The following is a 21,724-nucleotide window of genomic DNA, read 5'->3' as shown; positions in this document are numbered from 1 at the left end:
GTGCCACCTCCACCAAGTGTCAGGGACAGCCCCCAGGTCCTGTCAGCGCTAAGCCTGAGCCGTGACAAGAAATCCCTCATGGACACAACCGGGCAGGGAGGCAGGACAATGTCGGACTCCAAGGCACCACCTTCCCGGGAAGAGCAGGGCTTGGGCTTGGATGAGGGAAGCTGAGATCTTCCACCGCCCTACAGCGCGGTCTGAGGGACCCCGCCGGACGCTGAGGGTCAGCCGGCGGCCCGACAGGCGAGCAGCGCCCTGCGCTAGTTCCGTAAGCCACGGCCCCTCCACTCAGCGCATCGCTGCGCACTTTGCGTAACCCCGCTCTGCCCGTCGCGCGGTCACCTCGCAGTACCGTCATAAGGGGGCGGGAAGTGCGCTACGTAGACGGCTGCGAGAATCGCCGCAGGTTGCGCCGGAGGCGTAAGTAGGAGGACTTTGCCCCCGCCCCTCCGCCGGTGCCGGCGCGGAGGCCCCGCGCTCCCGTCCCGCCGCCATGGCTGCGCCGGGGCCGGCACGGCTCCTCCGGGCCGCCGCCGCCGCCTCTCGCCACTGGCTCTTCTCCGCCTCGCCGGCAGCCGGGACGCGGCCGGGCTGCGGCAGCACCGCCGCTGCCGTGAGGGCAGCCCAGCCGTTCAGCCTCTCTGCCCGGGCGGTGCTCAGGTAAGGGTCAGAGCCGTGAGGCGCCGGGCGGGCTCCTCAGGGCGGCGGCCGCTCTCGCTCGGCGGCAGCGCCGAACCGCACCGTGCTGGGTCGCTGCCTGGGCCTCGCCGCTAAGGGCACCCAGGGCCAAGGGCCGTTGAGGGGGCCCGAGCTGGGCTGGTGCTGCGTGACCTTCCCCCGGTTGCTCGGCGCCGTGCGGCCCGCGGTGCCCCGCTGTCCCCCTCTGCCGCTGCCTGGCCCGCTCGGGGCGGGTCTCGGCTCCTTCCTCGCCCCGCTCAGGGCCGCGCCTCGCCCCGGCTCTCGCCGTCCCGCTTGGGGCTGCCGTGGCGGCGGCACTGAAGTGCTCTGCCGGGGGCGTTGCGCTACCTCCTCCCCGGGTGGTTAAGCCACGGGGCCTGTGTAATCTTGTGGTCTGAAGCCCCTCGAAAGAGCTTACACTGTTATGGAAAGCTAAACTAGGGTTCCACATGTTCAAACTAGCTTTCTGAAAGGTTGTGACCCTATCTGAGACGCATTTTCGTGCAGCACAGCGCTTCCCCTTTCCCTTGGGTTTTTGGGTTTTTGGGGTTTTTTGGTGAAAGTCCGGCCAGGCTTGTGGTAGAAGTACAGAACATACCAGAGAGAGCCCAATACTGACAATACCGAAGATCTGAAGTTTTCTTCTGCCTTCGGTGTAGTTTTACTTTACTGAAGAGCACTCATGCATCTAAGTGTGCAGAACCCCTCCTCTCCTCACTAATATGTATGAGTAGGTGTTTCAAAATGTATGGCTTCTGTAGATGTTTAATATCCCATAGCCCATGGGTTTGCAGCTTAGTACATGTAGTCTGAAACTCTGTTTATGTGTGGCCTTCTGGCTTGTAGCTTGTATGTTCAAAGATAAGTCAGTGTCTACAGTTAACTTTCAGTGTGTAAAATGCAGAAGTTTTAAAAGCTGAATTTACTTGATTGCCAGAGAAGTTTCTTTGGCTCAGAACAGGACCTGCTATCAGCTGCCCAACATCAGGAGGACTGTAGCCTAGCCTGTTTCCAGAGGGTTGGGTAGTGGTGTCACCATCAAAGCCGTTTCAATAGTTTACTTTTAAACTCTCCTGTAGGTGTTTTTTTCCTTTGTTCCGGCAGATACTTTTAATATGGAGAGACAAACTAACCTTTTAGTCTAGGACTCCTGTGTGAGGAGGATAAGTTGCTAGTTTAGATCTCTTCTCTGAGTGACTCTACGGAGTGACATTCAGTTATTTCAAGGTCCCTGATTTACAGTTTTTAATCTAAAAAATCAAAAGGTCTTTGTAAAGTATTGTTAAGTTTTTAAAAGTTATTGAAGCTATTGAATAGGGTAAATACGGGAGGAAAAAGAATACTAAAAGTGGAAAACATTTTATTACCTAATAGTAATGTAAGACCTGTAATCCCTCAGGTGTTTCACAGACTGGAATTTATTCACATTCATTGTGTATGCATACCAGCAGAAAAGGTCACACAAGCATTTCATATGTGTTGTTTATCTACTCCATGTAGTAACCTGTCTGAGTCAAGAGAAAAAGAATATCTTTGTTTCTTTCATATATTAGTGTTTTCTCCATTTATATGTAAGTTACTTTCTCTACTCCTACCATTTCTGGGCATCATATTATCAGAGACCCAGTTCCTGAATTTGTCAGTCAGTGTTATTCCAGTAAAAACATACATCATTGTTTGTATATGTACAATTAGCTGTATGTGTGTCTAGAGGATGAAGACCTAGCTGTACAAAATTATTAGCTGAAGTGGTTTTTGTGAGCAGAGGTTCTCGAGGGCATTATGTTTGCATTTCCACTTCATTCTTCCTGTTGCTCCATTTTTATCTGTTATTGTTTATTTTCATGTGAACAGTAGTTATCTTGGAATTCTTTTATACCAGTTCAGGTAGCTGTACATTATTTTTGGTGCACAGCATAATTACTACGTGTTTTAAAGTTTAGTTCAGATTTATAACTTCCATATTTTGGTTGAGGCCTGTATAATAGTTTCATTCATTAAACTCTTCAGGCAAATAGTTAGAGCTGTTAGACTTACTATTTAATAAAAGATCTAGAAAGAGCAGAGTTGAGTCTCATGCAAAACAGGCCACAGTTGTTATCTTTGTGTTTTGTTTGGAGGAATCTAAGAGGTAATTCTTGAAAGTAATAGCTGAAGATTCAAAAGGATACTTCTTTTAAGGGGAAGAGGTAGCTGTCAGGATTCTTGCAGTACTTACTCTTTTTGCATGGGAGGGACAGTGAACAGTGTTTACTGTTCTCTGGTGCTCTTCTGTGCATTCCTAGTGTCTTTAATTTAGGGTTATCCTAGTGATAACAAAGCCAATGGTACTGTGGCAACCATGTGAAGGAATTAATTGTATTGTGCATCTGGTGAAAAGGATTCATCTGAGCATGAATTGGGCTATTTATGCGTTATGCAGATCACACAAAATAGGTTTTGTTCTTCCTGATAATCCTGAGGCTGTTTATACTTGCATAGACCTGGCACATGTTTTATGTTAGTTGCCTATGACTAGTTCACAGTATGGTGACATTTGGTTGTTTTTTTTTCTTTCACACAAACAGTGTCTGGGTAGACAAAAGCCATGTTACTTGAAATTTAAAAAGTCTAAATATTGTTTCATGTAGGTGTGATTATTATTAATTTTTGAATGGTATCTCCTAGTCATAGGAAAGATCTGCACAGCGGGTGCTTTGAATGTTTGACTGGTCTCATTATTACAACACACTTCTGAAAGTATTTTCACCACTCAGGCTCAGGTGCAATAAATCCTCAATTATTTATATTTTTTATATAATTCAACATTTTGGCTGTGTGAAGAGTGGTAAAGAGGACGATAGCAGAAAACCTGATCCTGCTGGAAGACTTAAGAAGGCTATCTCTAACTATATTACTAATAAATAAATGTTAGTTTCAGTTATCAGCCAGGGTGACTTAGGTCCCATAGAAAAGATAAATTACTGTAGCAATCTTTAACAGGAGTCAGTGACCCACTGGTGGTACTGTGGCTCATCCAGTTGCTGCATGCCTCACCACTTGGGCATGCGCAGCCATGGTGCAGTTCCAAAACTGGCTGAAGCTAATGTAAGATTGTTACTGCAGAAAAGGGGATCCTATTCCCGTTTCCTCATTTTTTTTGTGGGCAGTGGCACTTCTGTCAGTTTTGCTTGCTGGTTCAGCTGGGACTACTTTGTTTTTATGGTTGATTTTTCAGCCAGATTAGCAAAAGGAGTTGACTTGTGGTAGTACTGTTGTAAGGATGATAGGGCAATTTGGAATGGGGATCACCCCAAACCACATTTTTATATTTATATTGAAGCTGATCATGAAGCTTGGGTTGTGTTACTGCATCGTAAAGTTGCAGTAACTCAACTGTTTCACACAGGTGTACATTTCATATGAGAGACAGATGTGACTGTGTACCAGTTTTGACATTGGTATGGCCATTGGCCTGTGAAAGTTGGGTTTCATGCAGTTTTATTTCTAGACCCAGTTTACTGCATGGCAGGGTGACCGCTGGAGACCGAAGGAACAAAGGAGGGAGGGCAGGACTGTTGTTCTTATGACACTGTGGTGTTATGCCACATTAGTGTAATCACAGGTGAAGACAGTTTCAAGTGTGTTTTGACAACTGGGGGGGACATGGCTTGTCTTTTGCAAAGGTTCCAGTGATCTAATGGATTGCCAGATGTCTTGCTGTGTGGTCCATGTTACTTGTGATCACTTCATCCTGTAATAGAAGAAAGAGTGTATTTTGGATATTGGAACAAATATTTAGTACTTGCCATCCTATACCTTGGGCAGAGGATGCCCATAAATGCAAATGCATCTTGCATCGTGTCTCCTGTTAGGGTTGTGTTTGTCATGTTGACAGAAATATTTCAGTATTTCTGAAATGTATTTCAGTGAGCTCTGGAAGAGCTTTTTGAAGCAGTTTAAAATTATGCTGTCAGTGGCTTACTTTGGCTGTCAGGAATGTGAATCTGTACCTTTCCAGCTGCAATCTAAACCCATCAGTCTTAAACTACCAGTGGAGGTGGTGAATTTTGTCCTAGTGTATCCAAGAAGTAGGTGCTTGTTTCCTTGGTTGTGCTGTGGGAGGTGTTAGCACAGCAGAGGAGCAAAAAGAAGAGCAGACTAGTAACTTAAACCCCCACAGGACCCTTTGCTGGAGGTGGTCCTTTGGTGTCACTGTGCAACATGAATTACATTTTGTAAAGATAGATCTTAAAGATTTCTGAATTTTACAGTGCATGCTTCAGTTGCATCCTGCAGATCAGAAAGGTCAGTCTTTCATTATCGATTATGATTTTGGAATGAATTTATAGTTAATAGTAGCTTGTGGGTGCCTTCAGGAGAATAGACTGAGGAATGATATGACAAGAATTGAACATGACATTGTAATGAATCACAGTGCTTACTGCTGCCAAGTGAGCTTACAGTTGTGGCAAGGAGATTAAGTCGACCAACAAACATTTGTTTTTTTTCAAAACAACCTAGGACTCAGGTCCTAGCTTGACAAGTGACTCAAGTTGCTAAAAACACATTTTCTTTTACAGCCAGTTCCAAAATAATCTGTTCACTGATGTTTCAGTATGGCCACTTTCAAATTTTTCCTTTCATGTTCAGCATTACAGGCTGGAGTTTTCCAGAGGGTGACTTGATTTTCAAGCTTGTATACTTTCCATATGCTAGATCACTTAAGGCCCACAGTTTCTAAAAATATTAAAGGGAATATTAAGCATGCTGTTCTAAAACATCGATTTCACACTGAAGCATAGAATTTTTGCATTAGCTTTCAGTTGTTCAATTTGTATCTCTCATCTCTTGGCAGGTTTCTTCATTGTCTGTACAAGTTTTTCCTGTTTTGGATATTTACTATCGGAAAGAAAACAGTCTGTGTAAAAACAAACTAACTGTATTTTATTTGTTAGTATATTAAAAGCTTTCCTGTAACATGCATGTGAAATAACATAGATAATAGAACACCACCATCACCACCCCCTTTTTTTTTCGCCATATTAAAAGCTTTGGTCTTAAGACATTTTTATGCAGACTGCAAGAGAAATTTTTCTTAAGTAAACATAACTGTCTGAAAAGCAAAGCAGGAAAATAAAAAAAAAACCTTCTTTCTTTGAAGCCAGTGTCAAAGCTTTGAAGTTCAGTGGAATTAATATTTACAAGGTGAAAACCTAAGAGAACCAGTGCTCAAAAAAACCCAGAATGCTTTTGGAGTATTTCCATTTTGAGGAGGGGACAAGAATTCAATTTTGGAACTAATAAAGTAAAAGGTCTTAAACTCAAAGCAGAAATAGGAAAATTTAAAGTTTGTCCTAAATGATAATGATGAGAACAATTAAGATTTCCTAAAGCCAAAGGAAGTGTCTGTAGAAAGGTCTGTAGAGAAGCATTTAAAATAGTCTCTTTTATTTTAGAAAAATACAAATATTGTGCCTAAACTAAAATAGTTCTGACTCTCTCTAGTGCACAGCAAAACATCAGGATCCTATATAGCTTCTAGTGACAAAACACAGACCAAGGGTTTTCTTCTTACTTTTCATGGCCTTTGTTCAATGTACAGCAGTAAACGCCTGTACCTGTTACAGCTTTTAAAAGCCAGTAACGTGTGTTTCTGTGCTCTTAGAGTTGATGGTGATTATTGGTTTAGTAGTATTTAATCAATTTTAAAGATCTAAAAAATTCTAGAATTCTTTCTTTAATTCCATTATATACTTTTCTTTTCAGCTCAGAAGATAAAATAACTGTTCATTTCATAAATCGTGATGGTGACAAACTAACAGCCAAAGGAAAACCTGGGGATTCACTCCTGGATGTTGTTGTTAATAATAATCTAGACATAGATGGGTTTGGTAAGTAGATTGACTGAATGCTATTCAGTGTTTAGAAGTAATGTTCTGTTACCAGTTTATTCATAAATACTTACAGAATTGTAGAATCATTTAGGTTGGAAAAGACCCTTAAAATCATCGAGTCCAACTGTAAATGAATGTTTATTTCTGAATTTATTTATAAAACCTAGCTGCACTTTATTTGTATTTTCTCTTCCCCCCCCTCCCCCCCCTTTTTTTTCCCCTTGCAGGGACAGAGAATATTTTGGGTCAAATTAGAAAAAAATAAAATAAATTGCATTGAGCCTTGCTTGAAAGTTAAAAGAGTAGCATGTGGACAGAATGCTGTCAAGGTGGGATCTGAAAGATGCCATCTGCAGACTCTTCAGATCTGAAAGATTCCGGAGGCAGCACAAAACTGGTGTATTTATTTCTGTATTGCCATACTGTCTCAATTTATTATCAGTCATTTTGTAGCACAAATTGCTGTAGTATTTGAGTGCTAAGTGAAATTAAAAACCAGTTCCATGTCAGTTAGCAGAAAAGAGCAAAAAGTTTAATTCTTATTAAAGGACTGGTGTAAAGGAGACCAGTGCGCCAGTGAAATCCTAACTTGGTACAAGTTTTGTTCAAAATCAAAATAGAAGTGCGCTATAATACCTCCCTAGTCCTTCAAACTTTTGCACTTTCCATTGAAGTTGTAGGATTCTGCCCATGCAAAGCAGTGGTATTTGGTAATGGCAATTAAATACCTCAGGACAGGTATTTACATGAACATGAGCTTAAGGGTCAATAGTTACAAACTAAAGCAGGAGGTGGAAGCACAATTTGTATGAGTGAATGCAAGTCAATTGGATTAAAAAACGTAAGCAGGGTATGTTGCACAGTTTGCAATCTGAGGTGTGTCTTATTTCAGTGCAAACAAATTTCTCTGGTAGTAATCTAATCTTTGGTAAGATTTGAAATCTCAGACTTATGTCTGAGTCAGCTCTTATGTCTGGAGTTGCATACACCTGGGGACAGGAATTTTTTCTTAAAGATCTGTAATGTGTTGGTACAACTAGCTTTATGTATCACTTATTAAATATGTCTCACAGGCTTATGGCTAGTCCACTTGTATTCTACAGTAAATATTCTTTCAGTTTGTGTAAGTATCAGCCATGTTAAAGCATTTTGGTAAAGTGGAAAAAACCCCAAACCGACCAATAATGCTGTCAATAAACAGAAGCCAAACTAAAATTTGGAAATACTGTAACAGTCTTTAATTATAACATATACTATTCCCATTTCAATAATTATTTGCTAATGAAACAACATACTGGGGCCAAGAAATAATGCAGTGTCAATAATGTAAAAATGCATGTTCTGTGTTTAGAAAAAGGATAATGAGGGGAAAAACATGTAAAATGTAAATCTTAACCTATTTGTTTCTATCACTAGGGGGCATCCCATGTGCAGTAATAATAATAGAAATATTTTTACACAAAGACTTACAAAACTGTTGAATTATTCAATTCCACTCTGTTTGCTACTGCTAGCTTTACAATTGCAGAAAGACCTTCCACTGTTCAAATAGACTGGTCGGTGTTCTTTGTTTGTTTTTTCCTCTCTTTTCACCTCACTTCTGCAACATTAAACTGCTTAAACTGTTGCTACAACAAATTTTACATTATTTGGCATTTTGCTTTTTTCCATGCATTTATATGTACATGAAGACATGATATATTTTTAAAATCATGTCTTCTAGTACAGCGTCATGGTCACTTTGAATATATGCAGTCAGTACTGTTACTACGTGAAAGCACTGTGCTTTTTGTGTGGTTCTTGTGGTCTGATGATGAATCCCACTGTTTGTTTTCATAGCAATGGTTGTACGTGCAGCCTTGCTTCCCTTTGTTCCATATGAGTACAAAGGTGATGTGGTCACAATACTCTCGGTTCTGCTTTCTCTGGAAATGAGTAAATAAATGAAACTTGGCTAATGTGTTACCTGCTTCTCTTTTATCAGTTTGAATCAGAGGGCAGTTCTGTGCCCCAACTCCAATCTCTACACAAATATGAAGAATTCAGTTTTCTTCACCTTTGAAGTTCATAGGATTGTAGAATGGTTTGGGTTGGAAGGGACTTTAAAGCTCATCTAGTTCCAACCCCCTGCCACAGGCAGGGACACCTTCCACTAGAGCAGGTTGCTCAGAGCCCCGTGCAACCTGGCGTTGAACACTGCCAGGGATGGAGCACCCACAGCTTCTCTGGGCAACCTGTGCTGGTGTCTCACCATGCTCACAGTGAAGAACTTCTAATATCTAATCTGTTTACCTCGTTTTAATTTAAAGCCATTCCCCCTTGTCCTGTCACTGCATGCCCTTGTAAAAAGTCCCTTTCCAGATTTCTTGTAGGTCTTCTTTAGGTACTAGGAGGCTGCTCTAAGGTCTCTCCAGAGCCTTCTGTTCTGAGCCTGAACAGCCTCAGCGCTCTCAGCTTTTATAGGAAAATTGTATGTTCCTTTTTCAGCTAAGTGGAGAACTTGGTGCCAGCCCAGTGGCAGGGACAAATTTGTTAGTGTTAAAACTTTTACTGTTCTGTGATGACCTGATTGCTCTAGCAGGTGGATGTAGTTGATGCTTGTTCTGTTCAACCCTTACAAATTCTTAGATCTTGGCTCAGGCTGGATTGCCTTGTAACGCATGTAGGTCGCTCTAGTCTGACCACCTTTGTGGCTGTGAGTTAGTGCTCTGTTGAGGGAGAAGAAATAACAAGTATAAAATCTCTTAAGTTCTGTTGAACTTCTTGAAACCTTCTCAAAACTGGGAAAGAGGGGAGAAGGATCAACCTTGGAGATAAATGAAGTAGTGTTGCTTGACAACGTTGTCTGCTTTTGCATTCTTACAGTAGAAAACTTCTCTCTCTTTAAATAGTAGAAAGGGAATTAGTTAAGTATTTTAATTAACTACAACATTCAAGTAAATCTCAAGGTTGTAGGAACTGTAGAAATACTATTGACAGTTGAATGCAGAGTAGGTACATGAATGTGGGAATATATGAAACATGAGTTTTGCTAATCAATAGAGATACTTCTTGTATGAGACAGACACATTGATGGAGGATTTCTTGTGAAATTCTACTGTAATTATGCTGTAATTCGAAACTTGGATTTTCTGTTATCTTGATTTTTTCCGTAGGTGCATGTGAAGGAACGCTAGCCTGCTCAACTTGTCATTTAATCTTTGAAGACCACATATTTGAGAAACTAGATGCAATTACTGATGAAGAGATGGACATGCTGGACCTGGCATATGGCCTCACAGAAACGTAAGGGAACATAACACTTTACTACATGAAAAAATGAAAAGCAGGGTTTGCAAGTGGGGCAGTCCAGTATTCTTAGAATGCCTTAATCATCTTTTAACAAATAGGTAGATTCTGTTACACAAATGGAACTGACAAGTTCAAATATTGGTTAGCTGAATTCATATTAAAAAGATGTCAGTATTGTTTTTGTAACTGAAGAGTGGCAGTTGCCAGTACTTACTCTTCTGAGGTGTCTGATGCAGAAGTGTCAGATACTGAAGTATGACCAAAAACCCAGTTCCTTCAACAAAAACTTTGCTGCTGATGTCGCGTGTGTGATTTTTCTTGTTCTTGTTTCCCTTCCCTTCTGTTTTCTGTCTCCATTAGTCTGTAGCTAGTTAATGTATTTTATAAATGTGTTTTCTTTAGTATTTTAGTTTTGGTCAGATCTTCTTTCCACAGAATCACAGAAGGGTTGAGGTTGGAGGGGACCTCTTGAGGTCATCTGGGCCAACCCCCTGCTCAAGCAGGGCCACCTAGAGCCGATACCCAGGACCATGTCCAGACAACTTTTGAATATCTCCAAGGATGGAGACTCCACAACCTCTCTGGTATTTATGTACCTTGATAAGATCCTTCCCCCAAGCCTTCTCTAGGATAAATGGTGTCCCACATGGCAGTGTCACCACTTGTCATGCTTTGACTCATGTCAGAGTGCTCTTGGTGCACACAAGCCAGATTCCCTTTTGGGTAAAACTAAAGCATTCTCTTAACTGCTAATGCAGTGTTGCAAATTGGACTAGCAATAGTCTAAAGTAAGCTTCTGTTCTATATCTCCCCCACCATCATATGGTGTCACATCCTCATCCATTCCTAGTGGGTTGCACTACTTGTACATGTAGTCTGTATCATAGAACACACCCACATGAAGAATAAGTAGCTATGCCTTACAAGGTTTCATAAGCCCTTTCCTTCATGTTTCAATGGAATTGCTTATCAAAGTTTTTGAGAATCTTTCCCATGATGTCAGAGGGCCTTATACCTGGCCTATGTAGCGTAGGGTTTTTTATGTCTCTGCAAAGCAGTACTCTGAATTAACTTGTTTATCTCCTTATACCGGTAATAGAATCCTGTATTAATTGTTTCTATGCAACAGTAGATTTTTTTCTCACTTCAGCCAAATCTTAACTTTTCTGGGAGGTTTTAAAGCAAAGAAGTTAAGCTATGAAAAACTGTTTCAGCTTCTTTTGTTTTATCCTTTTTCCTGTCTCCCAAAAAACATTTTCAATTTTGAAAATAATAGTAAGTCTATTAAGTGTGAATTTACGTCACTCTTGCCATCTGCCATAATTCTGCTCAGAGTAACTTTTAGATTCTGTGCCAAACCAACTCGTAAATAGCTCTGGAGGCCAGCAATCTAATTAAAACCTTTTTTATTTGGCTATCTTTAATTACAGATTTAAACCAAGGAGTTTTTACTAAAGAACTGAAATGGTAGAAAGACAGAGCTCTCTGTTTAAATACTTATGTTTTCTCTCAAAGTTCTTCAGACCAAATTAAGTTTTTAGACCTTCTGAAGACACTTGTTACTTCTGTCAGGTTTTCCTAACATTACGTGTTCCTCCTATGGCCAGGGATCTTTCATATGCGTGAAAAGCTCAGAAAGACAGAGCTTTAAGTGACTGGTACTTTCTATAGGTTACCTGGTCTCCTGTGTTGATACCAACTTGTGTAATGGAGATGCACTACTATGCTCTGCCATAAGTATAATGATAAAAGTTTTTTCTTGTCAGTGACTGTATTTGGGAAAGTGTCAGCTAGCAGCTGCCATGAAAGCTCATGGTTTTTAAAACAAGGGACTAGTTAGAAAGGTTAAAAGGAAATGGTTTTGAATAACTGCAGAACAGTAGAGATATTAAGAGTGAGGGGATGCAAACCCTGGTAAGTTAAATGTTTCAAAAGAATACTGAACTGAAAAATAAGCTGAGAAACAGCTTGCTAAAAAGTAGAAAACCAGTTTTGTTTCTAACCTGTCAGAAGAAGGAAACTTGTCTGCATGAAAAGCCAATAGGTGATGCAGAAGGTGCACTTAAAATATAAAAAGATGATAATGTAAAAGCAAAGTTTCTTTTGCATTGTTGTCTCTAGAGATGTTACAGGATGTCAATGGACTGGAAGATTTCTTTGCAGAGGGCTTCCTGGAGTATTACAGAAAATAAGTAAAATGAGTAATAACAAATGGTAATGAGTAGGTAGCATTCACCCAGGAGTTCTACAAGAGTTCATGATGACATTTCTGAACTTCTGTCTGAAAGGCTTAATTAGCTTTTCAGGTTTTTTTTTTAAACCAGAATTGCTCCAAAATCAAAGGAATGGAAGGTAGCAACCCAACTTTTAAAATGAGATCATCAGAACTGGAGAACAGTGAGTCTGATTCCATACTGGACATGTTAATCATGTGCCTGTGGACTGTTGCTTCTTTATAGTTTCTAGTACGTAATTGTAAAGAAAGAATTCAACGAAGCTTTTGTAGAGGGATGTAACAGATATGGGAGTTCGGATGAGTAACTGAGTATGAAAAAAGATCTTAGAGTTCATGTAGTTTACTTAAGTTCAGAAATTCTTTACTAAGTTTGAATTGAAATGGGATAAGAGCAAAGGCTCTGTAAAGGATAAGGAATTGGTTAACAAAAAAATAAAAACGGCTTTTAACAAGGTAAGAACATGTGATCTAAAAGTGATTGGTGCTAGGTTTTATGTAGGGAGTGTTTTTCGTGAGACTTGGGAAAAGAGAATGAAGAGTAAGGTTCGTGTGTAGTGCTGTGTTACTTAGTGTGGTAAAATCAAAACTGTCAGTGAAGACATGCACAAGGATCTTGTGCCATTGAGTTATAGGAAACAAAGTTTGGTGTTAAAAGGTGCAGATAAATGCATATGGAGAGGTGGGTAGAACAGTGGTAACCTTGCAGACTTGAAATAGGCTGCCAGCTAGCTAGTGTCTTCCAGGAATGTCAGCTTAAGAATTGGTATTAAAACACCAAAAAAACCTCAAAACCTCAAAAAGGTAAATGGGGTATTGGCAATAGTAGGTAGAAACAGGTAGAAAACCAGAAAATGACGATTACATGACAATATGGGAATTCACCATATCTTTTTACTTGTGCAACTTGTGACTTTCTTTTAAGTAGTAGAATGAGAGTAAATAAAGGGGGGATGGCTTGCATGCCGGGATTGACTAAATCATCTTTTGGGGAGTCCAAGCTTCAGCTTTAAGGGGTGGAGAAATCCGGTTAAGTATCTATAAAATTGTAAATGCTGTGGAAGAATTTGAATAAGAGAAGGTAGTTTGTTTCTCACAGTGTTATTTAGTGCTGCCTAGGTTTTTTTGTGCTGCTGTGTAGCAGGCTCAAAACCTTCATGTGAAGTGAATCCATTGCTACACTACAGAGTACATACGCAGTTAGTGTTGATCTTTAGTGAAAACAGACACTTCAGTAAAATTCAGCCTTGCTGACAATGCTGAAGTATCAGAAATTGCATATCTAATAGATGTCATTTCTAACCCTATTCTAATGGATGCATATTCAGGAGATAAAATCTTCTGGTAATGTATGTGTTTATACATGCATTCCAGTAATTTGAAGTTGATGTATGGAGTCATTTACATAGAAGTATTACATTTGGGTATAGGACTGAATTTGGAGCTTTAACAGCAGTTGATCACTACATGCTTGAAAGGGTTCTATATAGATATTAATGTAGTATGATCTTTTATAGTATTTCTACCTACATTCCTATATTGATAAAATTATTCAGCTGGTGCAACAGAACATTGCCCATCCTTGCCGATGTTTAAGTGTTCTATACTTAAGTACCAAAGCATGGACATTACCGTAAAGATATCCCAGCAGTAAAAGTGGCTTGTGATGTCTGCAGAATTTTGCTGTGGTATTATGTCTTTTGCTTTTAACTGCTCAAGTGCAACATTTTTTCATGCTGAATGGTAGGTAGAAAAAATGAAGGATTGCATCTCCTCAGGTGCCATGAGTATTTTATCCTTCTCCTTCCTATGTTTCTTGTCTTTTCACTCTTACTTTCTGGCATAATGACCCAATCTTGAGTTGTTTAATTTGAAAACATTGGACCCTATATGAATTAGGCTATGCTTTTTCCGAGGCTTTCATTCTGATTCATTGCCTTCATCTCTTCAGAGATGCCAAATGTCCCTTGGGACATCAAGTGTCATTCCCTGCACTTGACTGAACTGTTAGTGACCCATTGAAAATGGAAGGGTCACCCTTACTGTATGTTGCCTCAGGAAGTAAGAAGTACTTGCGTACCACTTTCCAGTGTACTGAACTTTGCTACTTAATGTAAATCATTATTATTACCACATGTATCTTTGCACTGATGCAGTTCACTACTGGTCTTGATTAAGACTAGGCACAAGAGTGGCTGATTGTAGATCATAATTTGTTTGGGATGGCTGAATGTTGGAGGCATAGGGGGGTAAATGCTGTTAGATATGTGATTAGGTAGAACTAATGACAGCATCCTGTTTCCCACAGATCACGTTTAGGCTGCCAAATCTGCTTGAAGAAATCCATGGACGATATGACTGTTCGAGTACCAGAAGCTGTTGCGGATGCTAGACAATCAGTAGATATGAGTAAAAACTCCTAAAAGGAAATAACTTAGGGGTTTTAAAGAAGCTTAATTATTTTTATAACTTATTTTTAAATGTGTAATTAAATACGGAAACTTACATAATTGTGAGTTATTTTATATGACTATCAATATTAGATGAATGCTATTTTAATTTTCTTTATAGAACCTCTTATATTTTTACGCTTAAAATGCAATAATACTTCTTATAAGTGATCATTGGATTAAACGTTAGCAAGTGTATTACAGGTTTCATATAACATGATTCTGCCAAAACCTTTAATGACGTTTGCAAGCCGGATCACTTCTACAAGACTTCTAAAAACCCCTGGGCATTTCTAGGTTTCAGACCTAGATATGTAAGAGAGCAAAACTTGTAAGACTGCATGGAGTCTTTTTAAAATAAGTGTTGTCATTAAAGATGGTGTACTCAGAGCTAATTCATGTTCTCAGTAAATATGATTCTTCCTCAGCAAATAGTGGATTTTCAGGGTAGGGATTTTCCAAACTTTTTGTCTTGGCAAAAATACTGTTAAAACCATGAAATCTAGGGGCCTATACAGAATGTTGGCACCTGCAGCTTAATTGTTGCAGTGCATCTCTGTGGCCTGAATCAGAAATCAGTAAACCTCAACTGTATTGTGTTTGACTACACCACAAATACGGGGATACACAGGGCTTAGAAGAGTAAAGCGTTGGAGGTGTCTAGTGGGGGAGCATAACCACTGGAGGTAATATAAATTCTTGCTGTTCTTTGAAGATGGTTGAGTTGGGATTGAAGAGGGCAATGTTTGCCAACATTGTTCTGAATTCTTTGTCCCTTTTTCAGTTTTGAGTTTGTTCAGGAGGCAGTGTGATGTTAGCTAGGGCATTCAGCTTAAAGAGGTTCCTGGGTTCTGGGTCTTGCTCTCAGGATCGTTTCAGCAGTGGTTGATGTGGAACAACCAAGTATATTTATTCCATAAGGATGGACTAGGTTCCCCAGAAGGCCTAGGGAGACCCCCATGGTGGGATTGCCTGTGGACCGATCATGAAGAGCTTTCAGTTGGTTCTAGTTTTAGTTTTTCCAAAGTAGCACAAAATAAAATAATGTCTCTAAGACTCTTTATTATTCTCTCCAATTTTTGTTGCCTAAATAATTAAATGGTTGTCACCAGTACAATAGTTGGTTTACCCTTATAAGGTTATTTTAATATTTTGGGCATATTTATATATGTATGTATAAAATTTGTTTATTTACATTTGAATGATCTAATGCATTCATTAATGCCTTATTTGAAGTGGTGACAATGACATCTAGGCATCTTTTCTTGCATTGTTATGAGAGAGACGAAAAATATTTTTCCAGTGTCAAATACTGAGATTATCTTGAGCTTCATAAAGAAGGGGGGGAAAAAAAAAAGACCCTCTTGGTTAGAAATATTTTCTAAAACTGTATTGAAAATAGATCTGGTTCAGATTCTTTAATTTTCTTTCTAAGTAGCTGTTTGTTTCCTGGTGTTCCCTTTGGACTTCCCCTGAAACAAGACAGGTTTAATGTATTCTGCTCAGAACTTAATCATATATGCTTTTTAGAATACACTTCCTCTCATCTAATTCAAATGTGACTTCAGAGTTGAAATCTCCTGGCTTTTGAAAGACAGGGCAAGGCTGGGAAGAAGGGTGGAAATAAGATGAAGAAATGTTCTGAAGATAGTGCTGTCTTCCTCTTCATCTGCTGTGACTCTAACTGTAATTTAGAGATTACCCTCCCACAATCGGGCTCAAAGGTACATGAGTTCTCCTTTGTGTTGCCTTAGTCCTGAGTTCATTTATATACATTTATTAAATCTTGAACTCTTTGGTTCTTTTTCATGAGACAGCTCCTTAGATTCCAAGAGAGGGAACATAACTTGGGTCATAACCAGATGTACTGTGCATTCTTGCATCGGAAAGAAATCTGAGGTTTCAGTATAGTTACGGGGTTTAGGGGTAGATGTTGGTGTTTGGGTTTTGGGGTTTTTTGGGTTTTGCTTTGGGTTGGTTTCTTGGAGTTTTTGTTTGTTCATTTATGCACAGCACGAGGCACTTCGCCTTGTGGGAATCCTGAAGCATTTGATGCTTCGTTAAACAAATGTGAAACAGCTCTCGTGACAGTTTCCTTTCTAAGCAAGGTTGTGTCATTGTGCATTTCCTGTGACAGCTTCTCATTACAAAGACTTTGACTCTCCTGTAGTGTGCCTGTGGAAGGAATTACTTAGCACAGCAAAGCAAAAAAGGACACTTCAAAGTTCATCTTTGAATTCTAGAGGTATCCCATATTGCATGCAAGTGGAAATCTCAGAAGGCAAAGGAACTGACATGTAATCCCCAAAATGCACAGTTCAGAGATACTTGTTTCCTTATTGTCAAAATGATTTGCAAATAAATCTTATTTTTGGCCACTTTCTGACACACCTTGTTTGTATTGATTTTCCTTCCTTCTCCTCTAAGCTATTGAATGTATTTCTGGGTGTAAAATGGAACTTAACAGTTAATGATGCACATTCAAGTGTAAGTATGAATTATTGTGCAATGACACAACTAAAACATCAAAACTAGTTAAATACATATTTGCTTCCTTGTCCAATAAAGTTTACAGGTAACTCGCTTTCTATAAGCGTTTCCTTTCTCTGGTAAAACAAGGAGTCAGTGAGTTTCTTCTGTCTCATTCCCCCTCAAGAATGAGGAGAAAATCAGAACTGATTTTGCTCCCTTTGCTTCTGAACTTTAGTTTATAACATGTGCTTGCAGTCTGGGGCAGAAACAGACCTTTAATTCATGAGCATTGGTGGAGACCTTCTGATTCCTGGTTTTGTGAGGAAGCCAGGCCAAAACTCTCCCCTGGCAGAAGGAAAGGTCTCATCCTCCCCTCTTCCTTTCTGAGGGTGTGGGGGAACTTGTCTGTGGCTCTAGGTCAAGTCCCTTCACCCCACGAAACCCTAGTCAGGTTTGGGGTCCTGTCTTCTCTTGTGGGCAGGGACACTGACCACAGGAGCCAGCAGTCCCCACTTCTGTGACACTGTGATGTCTAAAGGGGAAAGAGGAGGTGCCTTGCACTCCCACATTGTTGTGTCTCGTTCTGCTGGGGGAAGCATCCATCATCTGTGGTGCAAGCTCTCACGAGGGAGAGGAAAAGGAGTTCTCCAGGCAGTTTAGAATCATAGAATAGTTAGGGTTGGAAAGGACCTTAAGATCATCTAGTTCCAACCCCCCTGCCATGGGCAGGGACACCTCGCACTAAACCATGTCGCCCAAGGCTCTGTCCAGCCTGGCCTTGAACACTGCCTGGGATGGAGCATTCACAGCTTCCTTGGGCAACCCATTCCAGTGCTTCCCCACCCTCACTGTAAAGAATTTCCTCCTTATATCTAATCTAAACTTCCCCTGTTTAAGCTTGAACCTGTTACCCCTTGTCCTACCACTACAGTCCCTAAGGAAGAGTCCCTCCCCAGCATCCTTATAGGCCCCCTTCAGATACTGGAAGGCTGCTCTGAGGTCTCCACGCAGCCTTCTCTTCTCCAGGCTGAACAGCCCCAACTTCCTCAGCCTGTCTTCATATGGGAGGTGCTCCAGCCCCCTGATCATTCTTGTGGCCCTCCTCTGGACTTGTTCCAACAGCACCATGTCCTTTTTATGTTGAGGACACCAGAACTGTACGCAGTACGCCAAGTGAGGTCTCACAAGAGCAAAAAGTTTATTACTTCTTGGACAGAAAAACTCCTATGTCTGAAGTTCACCATTTTTGGCTACAGGGCTCCAGAGGATTTAAGGGAGCTGTGTTCAAATTTAATGATGTCCCAGTTGGAGGCAAATTGAAGAGCCCATGTCCAAAAAAGCTGCAGTGGAAGTGGCAGTGCATCCCCAGCTCATGAGTCTGGGCTAGGGCACAGAGACGATTCGCTGTGGTCTGGCTGTGTTTTGCTCTCACAGAGGCTGATGTGGTATGCAAAGATTGGGTAGACCAAAACCCAACAAACTCCTCATTCCTTGGGAGGAAAAAGGAGAGATAAATTTTACAGGAGGAGAAGAGATGCTCGAGCTCAGCCACTGAGGTATCAAACAGTACAAAACGTTGGGAAGGGGCTGCTGGTGATTTCTCTTCAAATGAGCTGAAAAGATATGAAAGGGAACAGGGATTTCCTGCATCCTGGCAGGAGCTGTTGCCTCTGTGTAGATCTGTGCGCTACAGTGCCTCTGTGCTCCTTCTCTCCCTATTACCCTGCCAGGAGAGCAGCAAAAAGTGTGGTCCATACATAAACCAACCAGAGTAACCCTGACATTTACTTTCTAAGCTACTGCCCTCCACTTCCTTTTTATGAAGTTAAACATTTCGTGATGTGAACCAGTCCAAATTAAAAAATGATTGGTAAGTATTTTCTGGCCAGCAGTGAAACAGCGTTTGCAACCGGGGCAAACTTCCACCTAAAGCTGTGGCCTCACTGTGCTCAGAGAAATATCTCTGCCACCCCCTTCCACAGCTCTGGGAGCTCTCTTGACCTCAGTCCAGCAGCAGAAACGTTATTTTGACCACTAAAACTGCTTGTGTGCTTCCACCAACTGGCGTTATCTTTGCCCAGCATAGTCCTGCTTGTTCCTAACCCTTTCCAGCACCTCTTTCCCGAGCAAGCACTAGGGTGCATCTCTCGCATCTGCTAGACATGAGAAAGGATAAAAAGGGTTTTGAACAAGCTTGGTATAACCTTCCTTATGTCCACTCAGGTACAGCGGAGCTTTCGCCTTGCTGTTTCTACTGTTTAGAGCACGTCTGCGCTAGAGCACAGGCTACGGTGTGAAATTCCCTCCGCTGTGCTGACCCCAGGTGGTACATCCCTGCAGCACAGCGCTGGTAGGGATGAAATTTGGGCATGGGAACAGCACAGCGCGTTCGAGCAGCCGTGCATGAGAGCCCAGTTCGGCTACCGCCCTCGGGTGGAGCTGTGAATGCGGAGCGGCTGTGAAAGAGACGTAGGTCCAGTGGACAAGAGCTATTACTGCATCAGGCCAGGCTGCCACGGCTCCGGGTATCTGTGCCCAGCCGGCAGCAAGGCCAAGCACGTAGTCCCATGGACAGACAGATGCACAGACACACAGACACACCTGCATCAGCCCTGCTGACCAATGCAGACAGAAATGGGGTGCCAGCCCCTGCGGGCAGCAACCCTCTCTGTCTGTGAGCTGCCATTGACTGAGGGCTGGTGGCTCCCTGTGACAGCCCTGGGAGCAGCCCTGTCAGGGGCTCAGCCAGCTCTGGTGTGGGTACTGGGGTTCCCTGCTGTCGTGGTGCCTCTGCTCCTTCGTGTTCACAGGGATGAGCTGTCGATCACATAACCTAACACTATTCAATGGCAGGGTGGGACATTTGTGCTCCTGGTTTCTCCGTCGCTGCAGCAAGCAGCAGAGGATCCCTTACACATGAGAAGTGATAACAACACAGGACGCTGGTGCTGTGTAAATAACCATTTCCAGATACTCCAGAGAAGTCTGTGGGTGCTTGTGGCAGCTGTACCTGGGTTGCAGCTTGGCTGGGTTGGTTTTCTTCCTGCTGGCAGCAAACTGCAGCTGGCAAATCTTTGGGTTTGGAGAAGTCAGTCCTGTCTCACCCAAGGAAATGCCAGGCCATAGCATAGCATAGTTTCTCCTTCAGGCTGTGCTGGATCAAAAATGGCTCTCTCTAAGGATCCAGTTTTGGATCAAAGAAATATTCAGGTAAGTGGGATGTTCTTCTCCATCCAAGTGCGTGTGGGAAGGTTCAGAGCAGCTCATTCTCATTTTCCCCTTCCTCAGGTAGCAGCCCTGCTTTGCAGAGGTAAGCCAGCACCAGCTGTTGATCTGGTGGGTGCTCACAGGCTTCGCTGGTAATGGTTTGGAATTGGAAGGGCATTGCCTTTCTAGAAAACTCTGGAGGGGAGAAAGAGATAGAGGGGGAGAGCTGACGCAAGATCACAGTGATGCAGCTGCAGCTTCTTGGATCCAGGGCAGAGGCAGACATATACCACCCAAGGAGCCAGCGATGGATTTTGGCTGGGGATAAAGGTAGAAGGTCTCATCTCAGAGGAATGTTTAACAACAGATGGAAATAGCTGCAAAAGAAAACAAATGGTGTCACAGAGACAAGGCATGTGGTAGCCCAGAGTGTTGGGGAGGCTCATGCAGGCTGTGGTTCAGTTCCACTGAAGTGATGACTGTCAGGAGGGAGCGCAGCAGGGGATGGCCAGAGCAGGAGAGGCTCTGCTTCAGATTTCAGCACTTCTACTTTTCTTTTCCTTCCAGCCTAATTGAGTTGTTATGATCATCACAGCCAGTGGATTTTCATCAGAAAATCAGGAAAAACACACTCTGTCCTGGCATGGAGAAGAAAAAACAATCAATGTCCTTTGGCTTGAAGTTTCCTGCCCTTCTGGGGCTGTCCTTCAAGGAGAAGGGCAGCACAGGACCCTCTGGGGCACAGGTCTGGGGAAGCAGAGCAGAGCTGCCCCAGGGGTGAATGCTGCCCTGGTTGGGATCTCCCTCCACTGAGTGATGTACATAGAATATATTGGAAATACAACCCAAACAGCCCATGTTTGAGCATTGAATGAGAGCTTCACATTAAAAATTACCTTCATTAAAGCCCTCATTGCAGGTCTATTCTCTACCACTTTTGCATTTTATTAAGCATTTGTCCCTGGATAAGAAGGATGGAAAGGTTTAGCTTCTGATTTGCCTGTTAGAATACTTATTTTCAGAGGTAAAAATGCCTAAAGGAGGCACAAGACACCAGAGACCTTTATAGCAGCACACAGAAATGAAGCGGGGGGAAACAATTACCAGGGAACAGGAGTTAATTCTTAGAATAAAAGTACAGAGTAACCTCAGGGTACTTGTTACGGTATTTCGCTGCTTATATAACTGGTTAATCAGTGCTGTCAACTCCTGGTTTGCCATAAAGCATTGCCTTCACCATAAATAATCCGTTTAATCCATTTCTGCTTCCTTCCAACTGAAGAGCGCCTGTAATGGTTCTAGATCCCAGGAATTTCATAACATTAACCTTCCTCTGAGAGGCAGGTGCCAGAAATTCTTTCTGGCAAAATACTTCCCCAAATTCTTTTTGCTAGAGAGTGAAAAATGAATCCCAGCTCCGAGGTGAACTTGAGCCACAGTATGATCAGTGCAGGTACAACTGCCCAGCACTTGCTGTATTGCACAATGCAGGCGTGGTTGGCAGCTCATGGTTT

The 21,724-nt window shown here is 41.8% G+C and overlaps 1 protein-coding gene across 3 annotated transcripts; it reads left to right on the top strand.

The window, feature by feature from the left end:
- The first annotated feature begins 433 nt into the window (after window positions 1-433).
- Window positions 434-16,919, top strand: FDX1 (ferredoxin 1). Of its 3 annotated transcripts, none has more exons than XR_003990339.1 (5): window positions 437-663; window positions 6,430-6,554; window positions 9,713-9,842; window positions 10,269-10,432; window positions 14,390-16,919. XR_003990339.1 is itself a non-coding variant. In XM_030477899.1 (4 exons), the coding sequence occupies exons 1-4, from the start codon at window positions 497-499 to the stop codon at window positions 14,502-14,504; spliced, it is 537 nt and encodes a 178-aa protein (XP_030333759.1). In that variant the 5' UTR covers window positions 434-496; the 3' UTR covers window positions 14,505-16,919. The 3 variants fall into 3 exon arrangements, 1 of the variants encoding a protein (XP_030333759.1); XR_003990340.1 differs by having other exon boundaries at window positions 438-663; window positions 10,284-10,432; XM_030477899.1 differs by lacking the exon at window positions 10,269-10,432 and having other exon boundaries at window positions 434-663.
- Window positions 16,920-21,724: the final 4,805 nt, after the last annotated feature.

Source organism: Strigops habroptila, chromosome 2, assembly GCF_004027225.2.
Source record: "Strigops habroptila isolate Jane chromosome 2, bStrHab1.2.pri, whole genome shotgun sequence".
Lineage (NCBI taxonomy): Eukaryota > Metazoa > Chordata > Aves > Psittaciformes > Psittacidae > Strigops > Strigops habroptila.
The sequence above is the reverse complement of the archived record's forward strand: the minus strand, read 5'-3'. Positions and strand labels throughout refer to the sequence as shown.